General features: G+C 33.0%; 1 protein-coding gene and 1 long non-coding RNA gene across 4 annotated transcripts in view; one reads left to right on the top strand and one right to left on the bottom strand.

Moving 5' to 3' along the window:
- Sema1b (Semaphorin 1b) overlaps positions 1-25,222 on the bottom strand; it is a 231,758-nt gene that overhangs the window by 12,775 nt on the left and 193,761 nt on the right. For all 3 annotated transcript variants that reach the window (XM_088200860.1, XM_088200859.1, XM_088200861.1), the window contains 2 exons: positions 12,318-12,482; positions 4,740-4,836 (listed from right to left, as the gene is read on the bottom strand). In XM_088200860.1, the coding sequence (XP_088056986.1) occupies positions 4,740-4,836; positions 12,318-12,414 (194 nt within the window). In that variant the 5' untranslated portion in view covers positions 12,415-12,482. The remainder of the gene's footprint in view (positions 1-4,739; positions 4,837-12,317; positions 12,483-25,222) is intronic.
- LOC148227982 (uncharacterized) lies at positions 17,835-22,606 on the top strand. Its single transcript, XR_015811770.1, has 2 exons — positions 17,835-19,956; positions 21,979-22,606. It is a non-coding gene; the product is annotated as an uncharacterized LOC148227982 (long non-coding RNA).

Below are 25,222 nucleotides of genomic sequence, written 5' to 3'. Positions count from 1 at the left end.
GGTGTCCCGGGGGAGGCCGCCGAGTCAGAACTTGCTTGTGTACGTTGGTGTTTATCCTCAGCGATTTCTGATTTAAAGCGCTGATTATTCTGCGGTGCGAGAAATTGAATTTGCTTCGGCGAGACGACAAGGGAGACGTTCTCGTCATGGTCGCAATAATTCCTTTGTTGTGGCGGAAGTCTGCGCATTTGCGAGTGGAAATTGCATTTTTTGTGAATTTCTAAAACGATGGCCATACTTATGAATTTTGACAATATAGTCTAGTTATTCATATTGCTAATCAAAAAATGATTTTTCTCCTAGACAACACTGCAACTAATGCGATGAATAAGAGTAAGAATATTTACATTATAAAAAATAGTAAAGATATATCAAGGAATTATATTTAAATAAAATAATGTCAATATCATTGGAGAGAGAGAGAGAGAGCACCATATGACTGTATTTCCCAAAACTTTTGTCCTCATCATAGGCAAGTAAAAATGTTTCTGTGACTTTACATTAACAAGTTCGTGAAAATAACTAGTAGTTTTTGAGATAATAATGTAGTAATCTTAGAAACATAGATTAAATTTCAAATGAATCATCACGCATTGATATCACATACTTTTTAATGATTCATCCTGTTTGAAGACTTACGACCTTGTGATTGATACTAATGATTATTTGATGATCCAGATGAACGATTATTCATTGCATTTATCTCTGAGATAACATCCTCAATCAATCAAATTTATATTGACTCACTTCGCTGTGTTATTCAAGTACAAAAAAAATATTCTATGACTTGGAAAAAAAAATCTTTACCCGAGCTAAAATTTTAGCGTTTGTCGCAATTCGAGTTAACACGTCATCTGAATGTTTTAGCACAATTTCCTCCTTTCGAACGTTGTCCCTGAATTGTCTGTCTCTGAGAGCTGCTGCTCCCTCGAACGGTTGAATTAGCAAGTTCAACATCATCCCGAGCGGACGAACAATGCTTCTCAAACTTTGGTTCGTGTCGTCTTCCCCAACATGCATGCAGTATGTACGCTTCAAATACTCCTTCCCGCAAAAGCTCCTCTGTTTTGTCAACAAGCCAACTTGAGCACGTACGAAATTTTTAACTTTGTTAATAAACAGACTCATTAAAACATAAGCGGTGTACGTGCAAAATACTAAAATAGCGAAAACGAACGGAAAAATAAATTGTGGGGAGATTTAATGCAATGTCTAAAGTGCATTCAAAGTGTTACACTACACCCAACGTGAGATCTTCTATTATTTATAATAGATACAAGCAAAATAATTTGTTTTGTAGATTTATTTCGATTATATATAAGCCCTTATTATTTTAAAAGTATTGATATTTAACAGTAAACTTATGTATTTTAATTTTAATAAACATTTCGAAAGATTAAGCGCTGAACATCCAGTCGCGTCAAACAAGTATCGCGGCGAAAAGGTTAAACATAATCAAAGCAACTATGTCAAAAACTAATTAAATTTTACGTATAAAATTATATTTCTTTAGCACAAAAAAGCACGTATTTTCCGGGTAAAAATTTTAATACGATTATGGTCAGAATTTATATTAAAAGGCAAAATAAATATGTCGGTGCTCGATCTGTCATTTGTATATCGGCAGTTAATTATCATTACCAAAGCATTTTTGGCCAATTTGTTTGGTTGTGCTCGTAATATTGTCAGATGTCAACACAACAAGCCAAGCGTGTTCTCCCCTGCCGCTTTGTCGTTATTCCCGCTTCGTTGAGAGTTAATCGTGAGGTGTTCACTGTTCTGATCAACACTCACTCGCACCTAAACTTTTCAACGGTTTAGGTGCAAGCGAGATATTTTATAATATATATATTAAATAAATAATGTATTGCTATTTATATTTAAAAATAAAAAAAAGTACACTATCGACCTATATTTTTAATCTGAACGTATGCTATTTTTATTTTAACTATATGATATTTATTCTAATCCTGAATAATATAATTATGACCATTCATTATTTTTATTCTGACCGTATGCTATTTTTATTCTAGCTATTTGATATTTATTCTGACCATAAAAAATATAATTATGAGCTGGCTCTTAATAAAATTCTGACTTAAGATTTGTTTTGTATTCTGATTCAAAGTTATATAATACAAAACATAGAATGGCTTCAACTAAAGTATGTATTTGAAACGATTAGTAAAAAACATAAAATTTTGCATAACTGAGCGACGGCAATTTTATAAGTAAAAAAATAAAAATACCAATCTTAAGATGCGTTATGCTTTCTATATAATTACTTTAACCCTTTACTTGCCAAAGTCCGATATATCAGTTTTTGCCATTTAGATGGGAGTTCAGGAAAATAATATTTTTCTCGAACCTATTGACTATAGACACTGATTTTTATTGAACGATTATACAGTTACATGTTGTTTATAAATATACAGGGCGCGAGTCCGCAACCGCACCGAAGGTTGCCAGTCGAGAGAATCCGTCACGCCAGTGTTACCAGAGTGCCGCCAAGTTTTGGCCATAATGCGTTATATTGATTTTTGAACTGTACTTTGCGTCAAATACAGCTAGTTTATACATGGAAATAGGCTTCATTTCTTTTAATATAATTTAGAAAAAATAAATAAATTGAAAATGAAGCATATCGTTCCAACCCTCGAATGGTTAAACGTCGTAAAATTTATAGGGCGGTATCGCCTAGGGTCCGCGTTCGAGCGGGCGCGAATATTTCCACGTAGCCCTTCGCCCTATTAGTGTTGCGCGAGTCTCTCTTTCAGCTTTTATTATCCACGTAGCAAAAGTCTTTCAGGTCCTTAACGGCGCTAGCATTTCGAACTCGGACGGACGTGACATAATTTGCCATGCCGCGCGCGCCCTGCCCCAGTATTTTCGGGGGATTAATAAGGAATTGTGACAAAATGGTGATGATGCTTTTTCGGTTATGGGAGCTAAGAATTCGAAAACAAAGGACCAGATATAATTTGTAGAGTCGCGCCCGCGAGCCCTTGTGCATTTATACTTTGCTCGGTTCTGCATACAAATATCGCTCCCCGTGGGTGGAATATCGCCACCCACCACCACCGATGGTGCATTCGATGAAAACGTGACTCAGGAGGGCAATGGAGACTGGTCAACGCCAATTTCATCCGATTCTTGGGAATTGTGCGCATGCATTGCAAGTGGTATAACATATTATAATATATTTACCGTTCAACTTGGATAAATATTGTTACATTTTATAGAAAGAGAAAATCTCCTGAGATCTCGAAGGAATACTTTTCAAAATGAAAAATTGTACAAAGCATGGCATTTTGTTAAATGATCAATTTTAACCATCACAATTTATATGTTAAAAATTGGTGCAAATGGAATAAAAATGTAACATTTCTGCAATACACTTAGGAGTATCACTCCTTGTCTTTTTATACATACTAAACTCCAACTAAACACACACACCGTGTTTTCAACCAATCCTTGTAAACGTAAAGCAAACACTTGTCAATTAATCATTAGCAAGGACAATCCGATTTCTGATGGAGAACTTTTTAATTGGAAACAAGTTTTTTTATTGAATTTTTAAACAGTTGGCTGCAATGATACTTTTACCCAGTCATATATTTATATTAAATATATAAAAAAAATCATATCACCGTTACTGCATTAACGCAGAAACAAGTTCTCTAATTAATTTTCCTTTTCGATGTTTTTCTGACGTCAACAACGATCGTCGTTAGCATTTTTATTATATGTTATCACGAACGTTGTTTAGTATTCAAACGATTAAATAAATTTATTTACGCTATGAAATTAAATCAACAGCGAATATTATAAATTATAATAGTTTATTCAATCACACATTTCTCTACAGGAAACAGGACATTACATGAATCTTCAATGAAATGATATAAAAGTATAACAATAAATATAAACTTAAAGGAACGGCGGCTAACGTGCTCGCGATTACTTTACTATGTGTTTGGATTGTAATTAACACAACTTAGCGTGTGTGCCCAAGCGTTTTTGAATAATACAAACACATTAAAAAATATAGATTCAATAAATTAAAAAAATATTCACTAGCTATACTAATAAAAAAGACAACCTAAATGATTAATACTAAGAATTGAAATTTTCTGATTTTAATGCACTATTATTTCAAAATATTTTATAAAAATAGAAACAATATTACTTTAAATACAATGCACTAATAAAAATGTAATATTTATATTTTATTTTTAAAAAAAGTGATAAAATTTAAAGTCAATAAAAAATATTTTTAGTGTTTTTAATATAAATCAGTGTTTCTTGAATTTTTTTTTAAATACTAAAAAAGATTATATTTATGTGAATACAATAAGTAGGGATCGTATTTTTTAGATCAGAATTTTAATACGTTTGTGATCAGAATTTATATTAGATGGTCAGAATTCATATAAATTGGTCAGAATTAATATTAAATAGTTGGTCAAAATTTATATTAAATGGTAAGAATTATTTTAATAGATGATCTCAATAAAATTCAGACCGAGATTTGATTTTTATTCTTGCCTAAAGTTGATTTATATACTGATTATTTGATTTGTTACCACATTTATTCACAGTCGAAAAATAGCATGAATATTAAAAGTATATAAATTTCAGAAGCTGGTTAACGCAGTAGCTTTGATGAAATCTGTTGTGATTCATTAAATGCATATTTAAATGCTTATAGAGACCTGAATATTATTATAAAATCTTACCTCGCTCCAATCAGTATTGATTCATCGTCTCTGTCCAGCAGTCTGAAGAAATCTTTAGCAGTGGTGTTACCCTCAAATTTCTTTGTTGGAAGGTCAGCTATAACAAAAAAAAAAGCAAAATATTAATTTGATGCAAAAATACGCTATAGAGTGACTTAATGTCTTTTTGTGAAGACAGCGAATCCGCATTTGTGAAAAGTAATTAGCATATAATAAATATGAAGATGCTGATCGACAGATTGCTGACGCTACAGTTTTGATCATTACCGATTTTTGTTGTTGTTGAAATATTATACATACAAAATATTTTCTAAGAGCGACCAATATATGTACGACTTAGCTTGTCATCAAAATATTTATCCATGAGATTAGGAATATTCAGGTAAACCTAATCTGTGATTATCAATCAAAATTATAATTACATAATAATCTTTAATATTGATCTCCCAGAATAGAAATTAAACCACATGGGATTCGAACCAAGGTCTTTTAGATCAATAGTCAGAGAGTTATACAACTTTCACCTACAAATTGCCCGAACCCGAGGCTTGATACGTAATACATATTCCATCGACGCCCCATAGCTGCATCCACGGAGAGATGATCTCCTCGGAAAGTCAGACAAAAGTATGAGTCGCTTCGTGCAGCTCTAGATTGCGCGTTGTCGAGGGTCTGCACGCTCATATGCCGTACCTCGTAAACCATTTCCCCAATGACATTAAATAGTGTTTTATTATATGAGTGCTATATATATTTATAAATAAATTTTTCAAGCAATGTATTTTTTGTGTCCCGCAGAAACTTTATGATCCCGAAAAAATATTATTTACTGCATTATATAAATTTTTATTTTTATCAATGAGGGACGAGGAAATAATAAATAAAATTCTTATTGGATTAAAAAAATAACCGTCAGAATATTATTAATAAAAGTCAACGTATATAAATATTACAATTTCAGTGTTAGAGACTGTGATGGATTTGCAAAACTTAAATATAGCACAAATTCTAATCTTGTAAGGGAAATCAGAAAGGGCGTTATTCTCCACCACGATAATACCAAATCACACAAAAAAACTGTTCACTTTAAATATAAAGTTGTACTCTTTCACTATCTATACTTTACCGATTTACTTATATCGCAAACCCTGCAAACCTAAAATAATAATTCAATTTTTCACCCTTGAACTTTAATATTTGTATAGGTATGGAATTAACAAATTGACTAATAGGCGGTAGAAAGTTATACACTATATTGAACCTTATATAATTAAATTATTAAAAAAACAGCAACTATGCAATACAATATTAAAAAAAATTGAACCACAGTTAAACGACCGTTTGTGGGAATAGCTAAAAACCAGACGGCGTGTAGGAAGTGTATACGTCCAATATACACATTACGCGTCCAATGAGAATAAATCAGAATCACAATATAATCACGGGCGTGGAGGCACACAACAATAAAATTGCACTAAAATTGAAAGCGGAAATGATAAAGTATACGCGTAGCACTCTGAACTCTTGAGAGAGTACGAATTGCGCGAATAAATTACATGCGGCCCGCGATGTGGGCGTAAAGATAATGCGCTCGGCCAAAAGGTTTGTTGTTTGTTGGTCGTCTTCAATTGCCTTTATCGAAACGGCGGAGGCGTGTTTTCGCTTTGGAGGTAGGTGATCGTATATCATAATAACCACCAAACAGCCACCCCACAGCCGCCCCGTGGAAGGTTTGCGGTGCTAAAATTGCGAGATGTTATAATAAGATGCGGCGCTCCACCAAGAGAGATGTGTCGTAATCAACCGCTGGATACTTTGGCGGTTTGGGTGTGCATTATGTTTATTGTTCCTTAGAGTCTTGGTTGAAGGCTATGGAATGAATAACTAGAATCATGGTATATGAAAGCATGTAAATGTGCAAGACATTTTTAAGTTATTGCTTTTGCTTTGACTTTGATTTAAATAAAAAAGTCATTTCATGATCTACCAAGTTATTGCATTTTTTTTCTTACATTTGAAAAATGTATAACTTTTTATAAATTAACGGTAATTTTACTATTCGTTTGGTGTTTATTAACAGTAGCCGTATAAATGATGCTATTTAATAACGGAATATATTTTTGTTTCGTTATTTTTAACTCTAAATCAACAATGGTAATGAAGATAAAATAATATCTATATTATTAAAAAAATTGTCGAACCTCGGTTGCTCGGATGATTTAACTCGGTTATTCTCGAGTTATTTGAGCGATCGTAGACAGTTTGTAACCTATAGCGGACGATTGTCCTTTATGCCTGCACTACACTCTCTGGAAGTTGTCCGAACCGAAGTTATGACTGAAGTCGGCCGAGACCTACGACTTCGAGTAAGCGACTACACTGTCGCAAATTTCATATGCCGTCCGGACGGCGGCTTCTGTCACGTACAGCTGGCATATTTGCGCGCGATCGAAAAACGTGCCAAATAATCGCAATTTTTAAATTGTCATATTATTAAAATTACGCTACTGATAATTATAAAGGTTTGTGTGGGCACTCATCAATGCAATATCAGTGAAAACTTTTCGGTCGTAAATATTCAATTTACGCAAAATCTTTGTCGGCTTTTGTAAAATGCCACAAGGCATAAAAATGATACTTCAGAATACGAACACCACATCTGTGACTATCCTAGAATTTGTCGCCATCGATTCTAAATAAGAATTCGTTATGGTGTGACATTTATATAAACCGATCTAGGAAAATACATAAGGATATTCGAAACGATTTTTTTAACAAAATCAAGTACCACTAATTATTTAATTTTATATGAAAAAACATATAATAACGATATCTGTTATCCTATCAAAAATATAATTAATCCTTTTTGCTGCCCTAAAATATTCAAAGATGTCGGTAAGAGTCTGTCCCCGATAAGCATGTGGTATTATAACTTGACATGCGTGTTAACCATAGGAAGCCTACGCGCATACTGAAATTGAACCGAGTTACTCGTTCTATCTCAGTTTGAGAAACACCATATCATTATCTCTCTCACTCTCGTCACTTAATACGCGAGAGAGCGAAAATCTCACCGCTCGCGCTCGAAAGAGCAGCTCCGACTTCGGTCCATTTGCCGACAATGTTCGGAAGCGCTCGAAGCTGGTCAAATCGACTGAATTACCCCACTTCTCCCGTTTTCGGTAGCCTCGAACAACTTCCGAGAGATTTTAGAGCGAGCAGAACCGAACTCGACCGAAGTAACCCACTATATTCTCTATCCTTGGCCAACTTTGGCCAACTTCCAGAGAGTGTAGTGCAGACATTAGTGTCGGAAAGTGCCATACTGTGTCATTGTCTCGATCCCGTTCGCCATCACTTTATTCCTAGGATCTCGGTGGAAACATTTTGACTTGAAGAGAAACGAACTCGGAATCACTTTTGAGAGCAAATGGAGGTTCTCTCTACACATACAAGACGTCTGTGATGAATCTTGCAAGATGCTCGGCTTTGTTATAAGGAAGGCTTTTCACTTTGACGATCCGTCAGTTATTTGCGCATCCTCTACGACACCTAAGTCCGTAGCATTATTGAATCGGGATCTATAATATAAAATCCCCGAATTACAAAATATTCTCTTTTAGTGGAAAATATTAAAAAAGGTTTTTAAGATACCTTTACAAAAGGTATCTTAAAATCCCAGATTTTTTTATCCCAGTGCCTTTCTTTTAGGAGCGTTGGGCATTTCATCAAATTACTGAAGGGTATTCCAGTTTTGGGCTCCAGATATGTCTTTAAAATTATGTTTTAAAATATTTTTTTTTCAATTCACACTATAAATGAACAATGCGATTATATGCATAGGTGACATTCGGAGAAGTGCAACGAAGAATGTATAAAAAGTTTCGTAGTTCAATTTTTTTTTCGAGCAACAATGGATCAAGATCCATATAGAAACGTTTTGGCTAGATATTTTTACACATATTTTATTGGCAACTATTGATTGAAAAATAATATATAAAAAAATGCTTTGTTATTGCAGAAATTCCAGAAATTACTCATATTTCCAAATTAACGTTGTGCAGCTGTTGACTTTCTTAACGATTGATATTTTTTTAATCAATACAAATAATGTTTAATTTTAGGTCTGTCTTAAGGTAATTTAATCGAGTCTTTGCCGCACTTTGTACTGAATGGTTTAAAATCAGTGCTTGCAAGCAATATTACAAAAATTAATATACACACATAGTTAAATATATACACATATGGATATTGTGTCAAAAAGTATTACAGCTAATAAATCTATCCCTACAGCATATTTTTAGAATTGAGGATAATACATCAATGAAATTTACCCACGGATAAAACAAATGAAATGAAAGTAGTTTTCAGAATTATGGATGTTGATACAAAGCAAAGGTAAAATTAGATTTGATGTTAAGTAATTAGATTTTGCAATAATAAGGTTGTTATATAAACGCGAAATAAGAATATATTCGACCTTACATTTTCACCTAATAACAATGATAAGGGTGTTTTTTGAGTTTAAACATCAACACTAAATTTAAATTTCGAGTTGGTGTTTAAAATTATACATGTTATACAAGTATCCGCTCAATGAAAGTTTACTAAACGAGCGGTGTCCCAGCGGCCAGCTATAAATGCAATAGTAAAACCCAACAGCTTTTGCATCACAAAGACCGTACTACGGGTGTGTCCGGAAACTTTTGTCTGAATGTTAAACGGCGACTTTTCTAACCCGATGCGGTAAATAATGTAAATATGCGAATAGTTGGTGGAAAGTTCCACATTGATTTCCGGGATAATTGAGGCACAGGACAGTCGAAAACTTTACTTGATTTGCATCAGAAAGCGTTTTAACCCGATCGTAAAAAGTTTGGGAAACTGTTCACCACCAATAGCATATTTTAATCTGATACACACCATCAACGAAGGTATTATATTTATATAAGGCATAAATAAGAGACAACTCAATATAATCAACTTTGAGGTATCGCATGGGTCTAGTCACTATCGAATAATAAAAATTGACACAAAAAAAAACTGACAATATAATTAAAGACCTTATATGAAAAAGTGCCAAATTTTAATTTGTTTTATCATTATATTATGTTTTATTTATTTGTTTTAATTTATTTTATTAGGTTTAAATAATTAAAAAAAAATTCCATATTTCGTGTAAATATAAATAAAAGTTTTATATTCTTCATTTTTGTTAAATGCGATTTGGCCGCCGGCACAATAATTTAATTAAGAACAAAATAAAATGTGCTGATATATGTATGTATAAGTCTAGAAACTGTCGACCCTTAGCAACTCTTTTTAATACAGGATGATTGAGGAGCTTACATTACAAAAACGACGCAAAAACACAGGAGCAAACGCACCACGGATACACAGAACAGATATGTTTTAGTCTGTGCGTGCATATCATGTTTCTTTTACGTAAAAAATGCGTTTTTATAGATATCGAGAGCATACTAATTTACTATATTACTAAAAAAAAATGTGAAAAATGTATAATTAATTTCTGACGAGTTTCGTTTTAAATTTACAAAATTTATCAGTGGCAGGTCCTCATATGAGTGATTTGCTTGTGATTTTTTATATTGATATATAAGTTCTTCGATTATTATAACCAATAAAAAAAAACGCATTTCAAATAAAAGTAAACAGTTAATTGGAATAGCAAAGGTGAAAAGAAGTACTCACAGAAATCATATAGGTGAGAATAGAAGTGATTGCAGGTATTTAATTATTATTTATATTTAAACAGTGAAAATCTATTAATATAAAATATGAAATCTCGAGGTTAAAAATATTTTTTAATGTTGAACTACTGTTAATGTTGCACTATTACTGTTAAAGTTAAGATAGAAAGTTTAAACAATATTAGCATTACTTTCATAATAAGTGTATTTTACACAATAATTGCTTACCACTTGATTTTAAATTATTACCTGCCAGAAGGAACAAAAACATTATACCAAAAATTGGGACAAAATTATTATAAAGGCGAGAAAAACACTAACACCTTTCATTCTAAAAAACGGATATTGAATATAAATATGTAAAAAATATTTTTGTGACAATGGTTGTTCTTCAAATAAGGTGATCAATTATATCGTGCATAAAGACAACGGCATTTGAACAGACCGCCAGGAAAACAGGATAATGAACTTGCGATATGGTGCTAAAACTTCCTTTCCTGCGCAATAAGCATCTTTACCGGGGTTTATTTTGTAGTGGCACAGTTTTAAGATAATTGATAATCGATTTCAGTCTAGTGTTTCGTTCATTACTTATCATTTCTATAAGACAGTGACTTCGTAATACGAAAATTAAGAATAATAGATTATTTTTTGCTCGGTACGGTAAATATCACACAGCCAAGCCGAACATTATAATTTATTAAAAAAACATACATGTCTGACACGAATCACTTAATTCCTGCAAACAAAAAAGTCAACGAGTATCGGTCGCGCTTCATCGCCCCATTTTGATCGATTGCCCTGAACTGTCACTCATTGTTTAACACTGGGGGTAAATTTGTAAAATTATCACATCCATTGTTGACCGAGTGAGTGAGAGAGATCGAAATTCAGAGCATGCCTACCATCCATTCTTTCGAAAAAATCTCATTTTTTATAAGTCGTCGGATGATTGACATCGTGTCATGTGTGTGTACACAATGGCCCCGCAGGGGGTAGCTGTCAATGGGGGCGCCGAATTAATGAACACACACACAAAACGGAAAAACAACACCGACCGGACTTTGAGGAGAATTTGGCCTGCATCCAAAAAGCCTTTTTTGGGGGTTTTGCCACATATTCTCCCACTAGCCAGACGATCCATCAATCATAGCAGAGTGGCGCCGCAAAAACTGCGATGAACTCTCCAACAACTCTTTCCATCAATTTAAGGATTAAAGTGTATAACATAATATTAATCAACTTAACTAATGTTGGAAAGATGATCTTCTTAGATACTTTTCAGTAGATTTATATGATGGAAGTGTTGACTGAATTATTTAAACATTCGAATGTACAATAATTCTACATCTAGTAGAAATATGTAATAACAGCTAGTGAAATTAATTCGAAAATATAACCTTATATAAAATGTAACACATAAATTTTTCTTCGGAAATTTAGCAAAAATATTAATAGAGAAACGTCATCGAACACAAACAGTGTTCAATAAGTTCCATCTCATGCAAAAAAAAATTGAAATAATGACCGGAATCTCAATAAAGAGTTTAATGAAATTCAGAAAAATAGTGTAAAATGTATTATACTGAGAAATCAGAAGTACAGCATAGAAATAGCCGATAAAAATGAGTCAGCTGATGCTTACAGGTAAGCAATTATTATTCGGTGGTTTGGTGAATTCCATGACGACAGGAAAAGCTTCGAGGATGACCAACATAAAGGTTAAACAAATAATGACTCAACAGTTTCTTCGAATCCAATCTGTCAATAGTAAGGAATCCAATCCCTATATTTTGACGACATGCGATGATTAAATGTTTTTTTAGCTTTGGAGTGTATAGCCTATATAATTATATAAGATACTTACTGCGTCCTAGTATTGGCTCTCCATCTGGAATCCATGCTTGACCGACTCTCAGCAAAATAAGGGCGACAAGATTGAAGAGGGCGAGGGTTTGCGCCATTTTTGCCAACTCACTCGCCCTTTCAGCAAACTATTCTCAGCGATCCATGGTCTCGGCTTCCTTCCATCCTGAAACAAAAAATTGGGTCAATTTTTTTATAAAAATAAATTTAGAGTATACGTAATATTACAATGTTTTTGTCATTTCGTTTGTTAAGGGAAAAAAAGCATCTTATATTATTCAAAAGAACTTGAACGCTTCAGAAAAATACATATTCATTTTGTTCTGTTGAATCTTTCTGGGAATTATAAAAGTTTTTTATTCGTCGTATTGTATATCATTTTAAATGTAAACATCTTGTAGATCTATGTATAGCCGGTTCTGTGGACGTATATTATAATGAATTTGCATAAACGTATATAATTAATGGACATTGGATTTTTTAAGAAAAATGCGTGGATAAATATAAAAAATATTTATGATTTATATTTAAGAAAGTATTTTATTATTGAAATTACACTGAAAAATGATACAATTTTACTGATTTGAATAAATTCAGCTGCATACTAATTTTTCATAACATAATTTATTTGTTAGATAAAACATTTAGAATCTATTTTGTATATATATATATATATGAGTTTTGTGTCAAATAGCAGGGGTCATCAATTTTTTCGTAAGGGCAGGATCGAAATATTTTGTGTTTGGCTGCCTAGAGAGCAGAACTTATGAGCTTTTAATTTAATTTTCTCTTGATTTTAGAATATATTTGCATATTTTATCTATTAGAATCTATAATATTTTTTTTCATCTATCTCAAATTGACCAAAATACGTGGCTCTAAAAATAAGCTTTACTTTTCAATGTTCGTTCAAAGCTAAAATTTATTGCAAATGTTCATCTGTTAATATTGACTTAAAAAAGCGGTTTCAAGTACTACATATTAAAACATGTCTATTATGATCTTAATCGACCATATTCGTCACTTTAAAGACATTTAGAGAGCTATGTTAGTTACTTGTCTTGGAATTTGCCTTTTAGTATGTCACCACTATGCAGATTAATCACTTCCGTTTGAAGGTAAAATGTAAGTTTCGTAATTGTACAGTCGAATGGATTTGTAAAAATCAAGATTTGAAAAACTCTAAAAATTACTGACTGCATATTTTTATCTAACCCTTTAATTATCCAAAATATTCACTATTTCTCAAAGTGCATTTGATATAATTTAACATAGTGCGCCTTGTGAAAACCTAGATGGTAGTTGAGAGACGAAAAAGTGAAACACTGAGTGAAAACATTTTTTTTTCCGAAATCATTTGCTCTGCTATTAAATTGGCTATTGATGCTACTCACAATATATTCAACGCTCACCGAAAGTCTGATAGATTGAAATAAGGCTGCAGGTTTAAAGTTAAAAATGTTTAAGATCCATTGGGCGAACCAAAGAAAATCTTTCGAAAACATTTGTTTTACTATTCAATTGTCTATTGATGTTACTCACAATGTGCTCAACACTTGTATAGAAACTGTTTTCACCAATAGCTTAATATATTGAAATAAGACTGCAAAAATCATGCAAGACTTTATGAATTCGCTACTGGTAAATGATTTTGATTTAAATTCATACTTTAATTACATTAAGAAAAAATCCGTTTTAAGCTTTCCTACATTTCTGATCGTTGCTATTCTGCAAATGATATCCTGTCAAACGCTTAGTTTGGTAATGAAGACGTATATTGTATTATTTTAGCAAAGGTGACCAGACGTTCTTTGATGAAGATTGTCCTTCTTCGTCTTCCTCGAATAAAAATGTGCGAGGTGACTATTTTTTAGCTCCCACAGCGATTTTTACTGATCGAACGAGAATTTCCGAGATAGCCTTTAAACAAAATATTCCAAAATTACCATTTTTTAGCTTCCGCAGGTATCGTCCTTATTTGTTTTCCTCGAACAAAAAATTCCGAGATGCCTTTTTTATTTTAAGTGTCCTCTTTTGATATTTTCAAAATCTGGTTAACTTATTTTAGTACATACAAAATGTCTCTTTTTATGGCTTTGATAATTACAAGACGATAAAATGAAGCGTTAAAACGTTACACAGAGCACTGAAACGCTGTCGAATTATAACTGCATAACATCACACTGGAATGCGAAGCAATAGGAGCACCTCATACGGCCACATCTCGCAACTAAGCCGTTTCGTATTAGCGAATACTTTAATTTTTTTGAAATGTAGTATTCTCAGTGTCGGTTTAAGATGTGCAGTGAGCCGGATTTGGCCCAGGGGCCGTAGTTTGTCGATCCTTGCTCAATAGTATATTACAATTTTCAAATTATAAATCGCTGCAAAAATATTGCTTAACATTTCTTAATAAAATGCTGTTTATTTTAGTGATATTATACCCGCGAATATAAAAAAATCTATGTATATATATATTTTATTATATATAGACACACCCAAATCTATTGTCGTCGTAATTTAAATCGAATTCTTATCCCGCTTCCATTTTTTTACTCATTAGTCTAATTATTTTCTTTCCGACGAATACATCTTTTATCCTGAGAGCCGGCAGGCGTTTTGAAAAAAAATGTCCTGCGAACCTTAAGAGCAATTGCTCAGTATTTCGAGCAAAGAATGCAAACTCCAGACAGACACATTTTAGCTGTTTTTACTTCGCAGAAACGACGTGGCGGATTTGGAAGCTGCGCAATGTTCGGATGATGTATAACCGCGAGGATTAGCACACTGAGACGTGTATTTTTTACATTCTTGATAATTTAAAATAAAAGTTTCTCTTACAATTAGGAAAGCTACGTTTATATAATGTTTTTTATTCGCTTTTACAAGGATCTTTTGTATCAACATATATTATAATACGAACCTCCCCATTTTTTCTCCATTAACAAAATATTTATTTAACAATAATTCTGATCACGTAATGCACTTTGAATGTCAATTGCTTTAAAATAAATAAAAAATAGAATAAACATAGATAATTTGAAGTGGCTTATGGGACGCAAAAGGTTGAAACGTGTGAATTGATTCAGAGCTTTCTAATTTCAATTCTACGATCTGAATGGACAACATATATTTTGATTTACCAACTATAAGATTGCTATTATAAATTGAAAAAAAATATGGAGAGAGTTAAAGTTAGAACAGTCTTTTAAAGTTTCTGATTGATCAGAAACAACGATGTAATCATATAAAATCAACAATAATGCATAAGTCTATATTTTATATATATTCAGCTTTTACCAAAATAATTCGATTTATTTTAACATATATTTTACGTAAGTTGTATGTAAAATAACTAGCGTTGAACATTGACATAGGCGAAATGGGTGTATTCGGAGAATTTATGTTGCAAATATTTTATATCGAATATAAGATGGATTACTTTCCGGTACCCTCGACAATTTGCTCACTTGCCCCAAAATAAAAATGTCTTTTTACACAACGCACACACAGGCAATGCAGTTAGCAATAAGGTCCCAAAGTGGGTCGATTCTATAGACGTTTGACCTCTGAATTTACGATCGAATATCAAACGAACGGAATGGCAGAAAGCGAAAACGCGCCCATGTGTGTCAACGTTCCAAAAGAAATGCGATATTGACGATAGTACGCCTTCCGGCGAAAGCGTTGCATCATCGAGAGAAAATTCTCATTTTATCAATAATAATAACAGAAGGCGCGCTCAGCCAGATTTATTGCGACTTATAGTATGATTGATGGTCAAACTATTCGTTGTGATGAAATGACAAAAAAAACTTTTTTAATCCGGCCCAATGGGCAGAAAGGGATTTTAATCATAGCAACCAACCGATGCGATTGTGTGTTTTCGTTATATCTAGGGCCTTGGGCGCTTGTGGAAATTACCAAACGGCGACAGCGAAAGCCGACAATGACACAAAAGAGCCGCTGTGCACATCACGACTGAACAATCCATTCTTGGTATTAAAACGCTGGAAATAGGATGTGCTAACACAGAAGAGACGAATTTTTACCCGCTTGTGTGTAGTTAAATGTTAAGGATTATGTTTCATAATCTCTTGCGTGGTGCACGAATTTGCTTTTATCGCTTGGAGAGAATCGCAAATGAAGCAAGGAGCTGATTTCTAGCTAAAAAGACACTGTTTCAAATCTACTGCAAATATGCATATGTGTCGTTCGTATACGAACGACGACATGTATGTCGCTAAGACGCGGGTGTCTCTCTTAGTTGCAAACCAATCAGATATTCGATGATTTTTTTTAATATAGAGACATTTCTTGAGCATTAAGAAAAAAATATTATGGTTCAAAATCACACTAAATATATAATTTATTCGTGTGTTCACATATGGCATTTGGGTTGTCCTTAAAATGACAAAAAAAAATCGTCAACTCAATATGTTATTATCAATATTTATTATTCTGAAATGGAGATTTATGTAATATTATTTGAGTAAAATATGAATTCAATATTTATAATTTTTTAGGCAATGAAAAACATGTGGCATGTATTACTAACCATATAAAAATACTGCGGCACGTAAAGGGTTAATTAAGAGGTAACATACAAATAAAGAAAATTTATAGATGCGGCGATAATCAGTTGGTTGTTTGACAAAAATGAGCATGAAAGTAATTTTACAATAGAGATTGATTGTTAAAGAATGTCTGTGTCACCTTGTCTATTATAATATAAATATAAAACTAGCTTTGTATCGCCTAATCAATAAATATATGTGCATTGAATTGGATATTTTAGACATAATAATAGTTTGTTATAAAGGTGTATATATAAAATAGTTAATTAATTTTAGGATTGTAGATCAAAACCATTAATATCTCTGGTACCTAGCTAAGGAAAGGATTATTAGGAAAACCTCATTAAAACGTTTAAATTTATAAGCCACGTTTTCCCCACTTTTATTTTTCCTATAAAACAGTTAATCTGGTTCTGAGAAACGTTGGAAAGAAGATTAAATCTGGTTCTAAGAAACGTTGTTATCTCATTATGCGCATTATAAAAAAATACTAAAAATTATCTTGTCTAAATATGCAAAAAATATTTTATATGTTTATTCAATTCACTGAATATTAAATAAAAATATTTTTGATGTATACTAAGCAGTACAAAAATAGATTATTTTCATATTAACTAACCAAGATGGTTGCATGTTTTGTAGGGGTTTTGGACCGGCTTGAGGGGTGGGGAATACAAATCGCCCCGGGCGCTACTAAACAATAAAAATATTGTTTTATCGACTCTTTTAAATCGAGGTTTAAATTTAAATATTAGCGTACTTACTAAAATTACAACTGATATTTTCGTGATTCATTCCTGATATTTTTTTGCACGTATAAAAATTAATTTAATTATATTATAATTTTGTAGTTCCAAGTTTTCTATGAATTCTTCATAACGAAATTCGCAAAATTTAATAACAAGAGGGATTTGTATTGTTTTTTTTAATATGTAATCCGGTTTTTTAATTATTGTGTGTCGTATGTATCAAAGAAAACGGGGGCGCTTATATATGAATATCCTCGAGCAGGCCTTCTAAAGAGCTTGAAAAGCAAAGGTCATACAGAACACATGTGGATTTTTAAACACATGCGCTGTTAGTCACAATTAAAAGTCACGTTAACGACCACTTGAACAACGAAAAGAGAAATCACACACACTACAAAATTATTCAGTTAAAAAAACACATCACACAACGTAAGAGATCTTCATCAACAATATACAATAAATCGTGCACGGATACCGAATATAACACAATAGCACAACCCTTTCAAAGACGTTAACCTCTCATTATAACCGTCAATAAAAACAACAATTTGTCTGATTTTTCGGGTCAATGGGTTTATTTTGTTAAGATAAAGTTTGTTGTTATTGTTATTTTTTAATTCATAAGTAGGCTTCCGGCGTCTCTAAAGTGGGTTTGTTATGGATTTCAGACGTTGAGTTGGGCCAGTGGATGCGAAGAGAGAAGCAGCGGTTTCTGCGTTCTTCGCTGGTCTGAAGTTGTATCGCTCTCTTCTTGGTTATAGTCCAAGTTGGAAAGTTCTTGAAGATATTATGCCTTTAATTCAGTAGGAAGAGTCTTTAAGAAAGTCTCAGAGGAGTTCTTAGACGTAGTGTCTGAGAAGAAGTGAATTTTAGTTGCTCGTTTTTGATGTACAATTACAGAAGAATCTAAGATAAGTTGCACCATTTGGCATAACAAAGCCTAAAAGTAACCAGCAAGTATCAGTTATTAAAATAAATATAACTACACAGGGTGTTTTGAATTATAATCAAATGAAAACATTAAAAACACATTTACGCAATTTCAAACGCACCCCATCGCATTATACACATTATCTAATTAGACACAGCCATCTCTACGCGTATTACATAAGCATAATTTCATTTGCGCAGGCTCTCCGGGTAGCGGTTTTGCATTAAACGCGAAATTTGTCCGGTTTCATTTTAACCGGATAAAGGGGGCAGAAATTTCGGCACTAATTTCATTACACCCTCCTCCACCGCCACCGCCGAAAAAAAGTCTTTGTTTACTCTCAAGCCGGACGTTTTTATTCCCCTCATGTGTTAACGCAATTAGTGCTCGAGGAAAAAAATTATATGTATTATTATAATTTTCCTCTCGTTCCCTCGCGAAGTTTTCGCTCCTTCGAGGAGTATAATTTATGTCTCTTTTGCGAATTTATGTCCCCGTTCTCTCTTTGGGTGTGTGTAATGTATTCCTGAAGAGTTCATTCCGGGTCCGGGTTATAGTCCTTGCGCTCGCTTAAATCGGGACGTCTGGCTGGCCGCGACGGCCATAAATCTGTAAACGGTAGACCTTATATTTTTCATGGGGACAAATAAAAATCTCACTTATCCGGACTCGGGATTCCGTCTATCTCTCTCTTTCTTTCTCTGGCTTGTTGTCCGAAGCGTTGCATAATCGCCATGCTTCGGAACTGCGGCGTCGTAGATTGTTTTTTCGCAGCTTTGGCAACTAGGGGAAGTATTGTTTTGCATAAATCACTATACGATCTATCTACGACTGCCATAAATAGGTTTAGAGTCTAACGTACGCCCTACTCGGTCTAAAAGATAGACTAAGCTAGAAGAAAATCGTTAAAATGACAACAAGCATTTTCAGTTCCCATTATGTAAAAAGATACTAATAAATAATAATATGTTATAGATATAACTGTTGAGTTTCACAATGTTTAAACTCATTTAATCGAGCATTGACGTGCGAGAGAATTGAACCATTTCGATTTATTTACTGAGCACATTCAGGTACGCAGAATGCTTTGGGGGTTTATTTTTGTTTAACCATTGTGTAGACCGCTTTTTGTTGATATAAAGCATCTACTTTTTATCGCACGTTACTATTATATTGAACAATAAATCATTAAGTGTTAAATTTCGATAAATTTTACAATGACTAGGCAAAGTGTGCACTAACTATGAATTTTAGCTACAGCTTACAATGTTCATTTTGTGTATGTGAACTCTCTGACGTGAGCTAGTTACATCAACGAACAAGATTTGACAGATAAGCGTGTTTGACAACCAACCAACTAAGTGATAAAATAGCATTGTACAGGTTAATCCTTTCAACGCCAAGCGCATGATATGATGCGCAACGCCAAGCGCATGATATGATGCGCTCGTTAAAACCTTCGTTTTTTAAAGAAACGGAAAGGTAAAAGTTGGCAATATATGTTTTAAAAATCAGTTTGAGTTCCTAGTAAACGATTTCAGTGATTTTATTTATAGAATTTGCGATGAAACAGTGGTATATATAATTATAAAGTCACGCCTTAATTTTAGTCGTTTGTAATTCGCGCGCGGTTTCGATCGTGCTTCTTTAGACCACTTTTAGGGTTAGCACAAACGCATCGCGGAAATTCGTTTTTTTTTACTTTAATTTATGAATCGAAATTAAATTATGTCATCAATATTTCAATGATAATTGTGATTTGTAAATACTTGTGAATATATTTATACGTTATTTCGACTGTTTTAATATTGTCAACTGTTTTTGTGATTGGTTTTTATTGTTTGTAATAATTAAATAATAATAATAATAATTACTATTAAATACTTATTAATAAATATAAATAAGATATAATTAATAAAATATCAATATTAACTCTTAGTAAATATTAAATAATAATAATAATAACAAAAACGATTCCTTGTCGTAGAATCATTTTATTTTACTTGTTCTATTATTTTATAATTTATTTGTAATGTGTTTATTTATTTACATTAAATTAATACCATCGTGACCTAACAGGTTACCCCAATGCGTCACGATGGTCGAAAAGTTTATTATTTATTGTATATATATGTGTGTGTGTGTGCAATATATATTACATATTCCGCCTGGAGTGTAGATATGTTGCACTCTTGCCGGTCCCAAGCCCGGATAAAGGAGGAGGGTTTCTATCATGGAGCAAACCAACCAACGTGGATAAATCCAAATAGTTATGAAAAAATCACAAAGAAATAATAAATCCGCCCCAATTCATAATGACCTAGAGCCATGGTTTCCCAAACTATGTTCCGCGGAACACTGGTGTTCCGCGAATCCAAAATATGTGTTCCATGGAGCCTAAATAGATATTTCCCAAAAATTTGGAGTAAATTAAAAAAATGAACATATTCTACTTCATAATGAAGGCGAAGATTTTAGTATCTAGAAGTTGGGTACAGCAAAATAAGCTTAGTGTTCCGCCAAAATTTTCGGATTTGCGAAGTGTTCCGTCGCTTAAAAAGTTTGGGAAACCCTTACCTAGACGATCGAAATCTAGATAAACGATTGGACTTCAATTTTGGAAGCTGGAATGTGAAATATTACAATCAGGAAAAATGCAAACAATAGCGGAAGAAATACTAAAACTCAAGATATATCTGGAAGCCCTACAAGAAATTAGGTGGAAAGGCCAAAACCGATCACCGGTTGTAGTGCCGTGGAAGAAGAAGAAGAATATGTATATATTATAAATTATACATATAAATATATATTGTTAAATGTAACATCGTATCTTGCTATCAAGTTTTATTATTTATTGTTTTTATATATAAAGAAATATGACAACCTTCAACAACAACCAATTGCAAACACCATTGATCAAAAACAAACGGTTTGGTTATTAGGGTTATTTTTGTGTACGATATATGTGATTTTGTATGCATCAAAGAAATCTTGTCGATTTGTATATTTTTATAACAGGATGTAGGTCAGACGAAGAAAAAATGCGTTGCAGATTTATATATTAAAATTGTTTCAGTGTGAGCATGACCCTGCTTGTCGTTCGCTTGTATAGTGCCGCGCGCGTACATGTGTGTAGGTGTGTGTACGCGAGCCAACACGCGGACCGACCAATAGATTTAGTTTTGTTCACTTTATATTTCCAACAATACGACTAAAAATGTTTGTTTATTGATATAATTAGAATGTTTAAATCATGTTAATCATACATATATAATTTTAAAATATAAAAATTGAGTATTTTGGCTGTAATGATGTGTTAAACAGAGTAAGTAGCCAAAAAATTATATCGCTAAAAACGCATGGCGTTCAGCGAGTAATTAACAATTTACCGGTCGGCGGTCTAAGGGTTAAGCGCGAGCGAGCGGGCGTTAGTCAGAACAGCAAAAATACATAAATGGTTTAAAATAACTATTAAATATATAAATGTACAATTCAGTACATTTGAACAAACACCAAACAGTCAGAGCATACAATGACTAGGTACATTGTTTATAAATATACATTTATCTGCGGTTAAGATTTTTTAAATATTTATAATCAAACATATATAGTTCCACAGATGTAGTGAAGTACAAACGTATGGGTTACTCACACTTTTGCACTTGTCATACACCTGGAACCTCTGTTACTGCCCATGCAAGGTGCCCTATTGGAATGCTTGTTTACTATATAATTTAAAAAAACGTTAAAACGCACACGCGAATAATATTCGATCGTTTTATTACGAATGTCCCGATTAAAACAATATTTCCAGAAACTTGATTGAGTGTATAATCTATTTTTTAGTTCAATCAATTTATTTTTTGACATTTTTAGGCTTTACTTTATCACAACTATAGAGCTGACCAATTTACTATATTCGACTGTAGTGTGCACAATGAATAACCTGTATTTCGTCAGCCAATTGGTTTTCATTTTACGAAAGTACGTTTATGGACTATAAAATCCGTGTATATGTTTGTTACACCATTTCGCAGATCAATAAATTGTCTTTTAAATATTTGATTCAACTCACATAAAATGGCAAACGTTGAAAAATTGCCAATACAAAATGTACACGGCAATCGCCGGCGCAATACACAAAGTGCATTCGATATTTTAGTGTATTCAGTATATTTTTATTGTATATTATATATATACGTATATAGTATAAAAACGCAATTATTTGATGTGACGTGACACCTCCATCTCCAAGTGCAAAGTTTACTAACACAACCGATTGACTCGCATGTCAGGTGGAAATATAAAATGACCCCATCCACGCCCTGACCGTTTGTGTGTCACGCCGTGTAGAAGCAATTCCACGTGGGCGATCGCCTGCCTACCCACGTGGGACCCGGGGTTCCCGTCAAACATTTAATACGTTTCGACGTTTCGTTCATACCATCACACGACCGGCATCGATAAGGGGAAATATCACAAGCGACCATTTTCCCCATACGTGTCTGGAGGAAATCGCGAAAATGTTCAATTGCGCATTCCGGCGTATTTCTCGATTCTATACAGCTGTGTCCAACTTTTTGGGTGTATTATTATATAAGTAGTATATAAGCACATATGTTAGCTTTTTATACACTTGAAATGATAGCGACAAGCATTACGTTAATAAATATAACCGATTGACAAATCAAGCGCAGCTTTTTGTTCTCGCTTGCGAGTTCCATGGAATTCGCACCGAAATTCGATACGATTTGGAGATTACATTGTCAGATTGGTAAAAAAGGTCGTTCGAGTCGAAAAGCGAAATTGAAACCCTACTTGAGAGTATCGAACCAATAAAATGTGAGAGCGAGTGAAGAAATAATATATTATTCGATATTGATAGTATCAGCGTCATTTAAAAATATAGTTATTACACGACCCTGTGCTTGAAAATATATATTATTTATAATGACTTATCCTCAAACCTTTATTATTAATTAAATACAAAGCGGAAACCACTAAGGTTCAAGGGATTTTTAGCAATTTCCGGCTAGTATGCCTTTCATAGCATTTTCATCGTCTTTTAATTAGAATCTCAAATATTTTTTATTAATGTATTTATAGGTATACCGATAATCAGCGAAGGCTAAACTTTGGTGGTCTACATATTTACTAAATTTAAAACGGAACTTTTGCCCTAAATTGTGCTTCATTCTCTTTCCAAAATCATAAAAATTAATTATTTATTAACTAACACAAATTCATATCTATAATATTCATACTTTTCAAGGCAAGAATATTAACGTAGTTTCGAAATACTTTTCTGACGAGAAATTATTGTACTGTATTTTAATTGAAATATTCATCAAGAATAATATATAGTAGTAAATCAATTGATTACAAAATTACTGTATTTTCAGGCTTTTTTTATAGAATAATGATTGAAATATTCATGGTTGCTAAACATTTCGGAATAACTATCTAAAAATAATTGTTTATTAATTTAATTTTTTTATACTTCTGTTGTAACGGTAGCGGCACGGTGGGAACGCTCGCTATTTAGCGTTCCCACTGCGACGGCGCCGACACTATTTTATTGCTTTTTACGTGAGTTTTTGACTTCTGAGAAGTGATAATTGTTTTTGCGCTATCATATTGATCAAAATTCGATTTGAATACACTGATATTAGAAGTTCATAGTAATATCGGTAAGAATATATATCAAAGGTAAAAAATTACTTCTTTTTCAGCTTATTTTTCACTGAGAGAAATATTTTGGAACAAAACTATTACTATTTTAAGCAACTTCATTACGTTAGGTTTGTGTTTGAACAGAAAATAAACGTTTCGCAACATAGACATTTTAGAGTAGCATATAATTTAGTTATATTTTCGGTGAAAATGTATTCCGATATAATTTCACTGAAACGACATATTTAAAAAATATTATCGGGATAGTTTCGAGACTGTTTTTTTAAATATGTCGTTTCAGTGAAATTATATCGGAATACATTTTCACCGGTAGTTACATATTTTTGATTTAAAAAAATCGGAAACTGAAGCAGATGTCTTAAGGATCCTCTTATAAATTATAGAAGTAGATTGAACAAGATTGATATAGCGAAGAATGAAATGAATCTAGGAAAAGCCCTTTAGTTTAACTATCCTTTCGCCAATCGAAACTTGCACTTGAATACTTGCTAATCAACAACGTTAGGAGCAAAGGTGTCGCAAGTCGTTGTAATTAAGTCCGGAAGCCAAGAGTCAAGATGCTTGAACTTAGTTAACGCGAAACATAATTAAAGTAATTTACATAGGTCAATTTTTTAAGGTCCGACCCGCTTGTAACGACTGTTGTTAACGACCGAAAACCAGTTCGTTACAGTTTCGGATCGGCTTTCGCAGTCTATGAAAGTCGTGACATTATTATACGCGCGTTACAATGGGACATAAATTAAATTTCTCCATACAGATAACTAATTAAATTTCGGAATAATGTAACATCTCTGTCGGAATTTTCATACGCTGCTTTCCTAACAACTTTATCGTCTTATATGGAAACTTTTCTTATAGAAACCCACACAGTGTATGATATCCTCTCGAGTCGAGTATAAGGAGTGCTCTAGTGCCATGAAAACTTTCCTAAGACACTCTCGAAACTTTCACC

This window comes from Plectrocnemia conspersa, unplaced genomic scaffold (genome assembly GCF_051122295.1).
Source record: "Plectrocnemia conspersa isolate PC_06_02 unplaced genomic scaffold, ASM5112229v1 ptg000012l, whole genome shotgun sequence".
NCBI classification, from domain to species: Eukaryota; Metazoa; Arthropoda; class Insecta; order Trichoptera; family Polycentropodidae; genus Plectrocnemia; species Plectrocnemia conspersa.
This window is presented reverse-complemented; position numbering and strand designations above follow the sequence as displayed.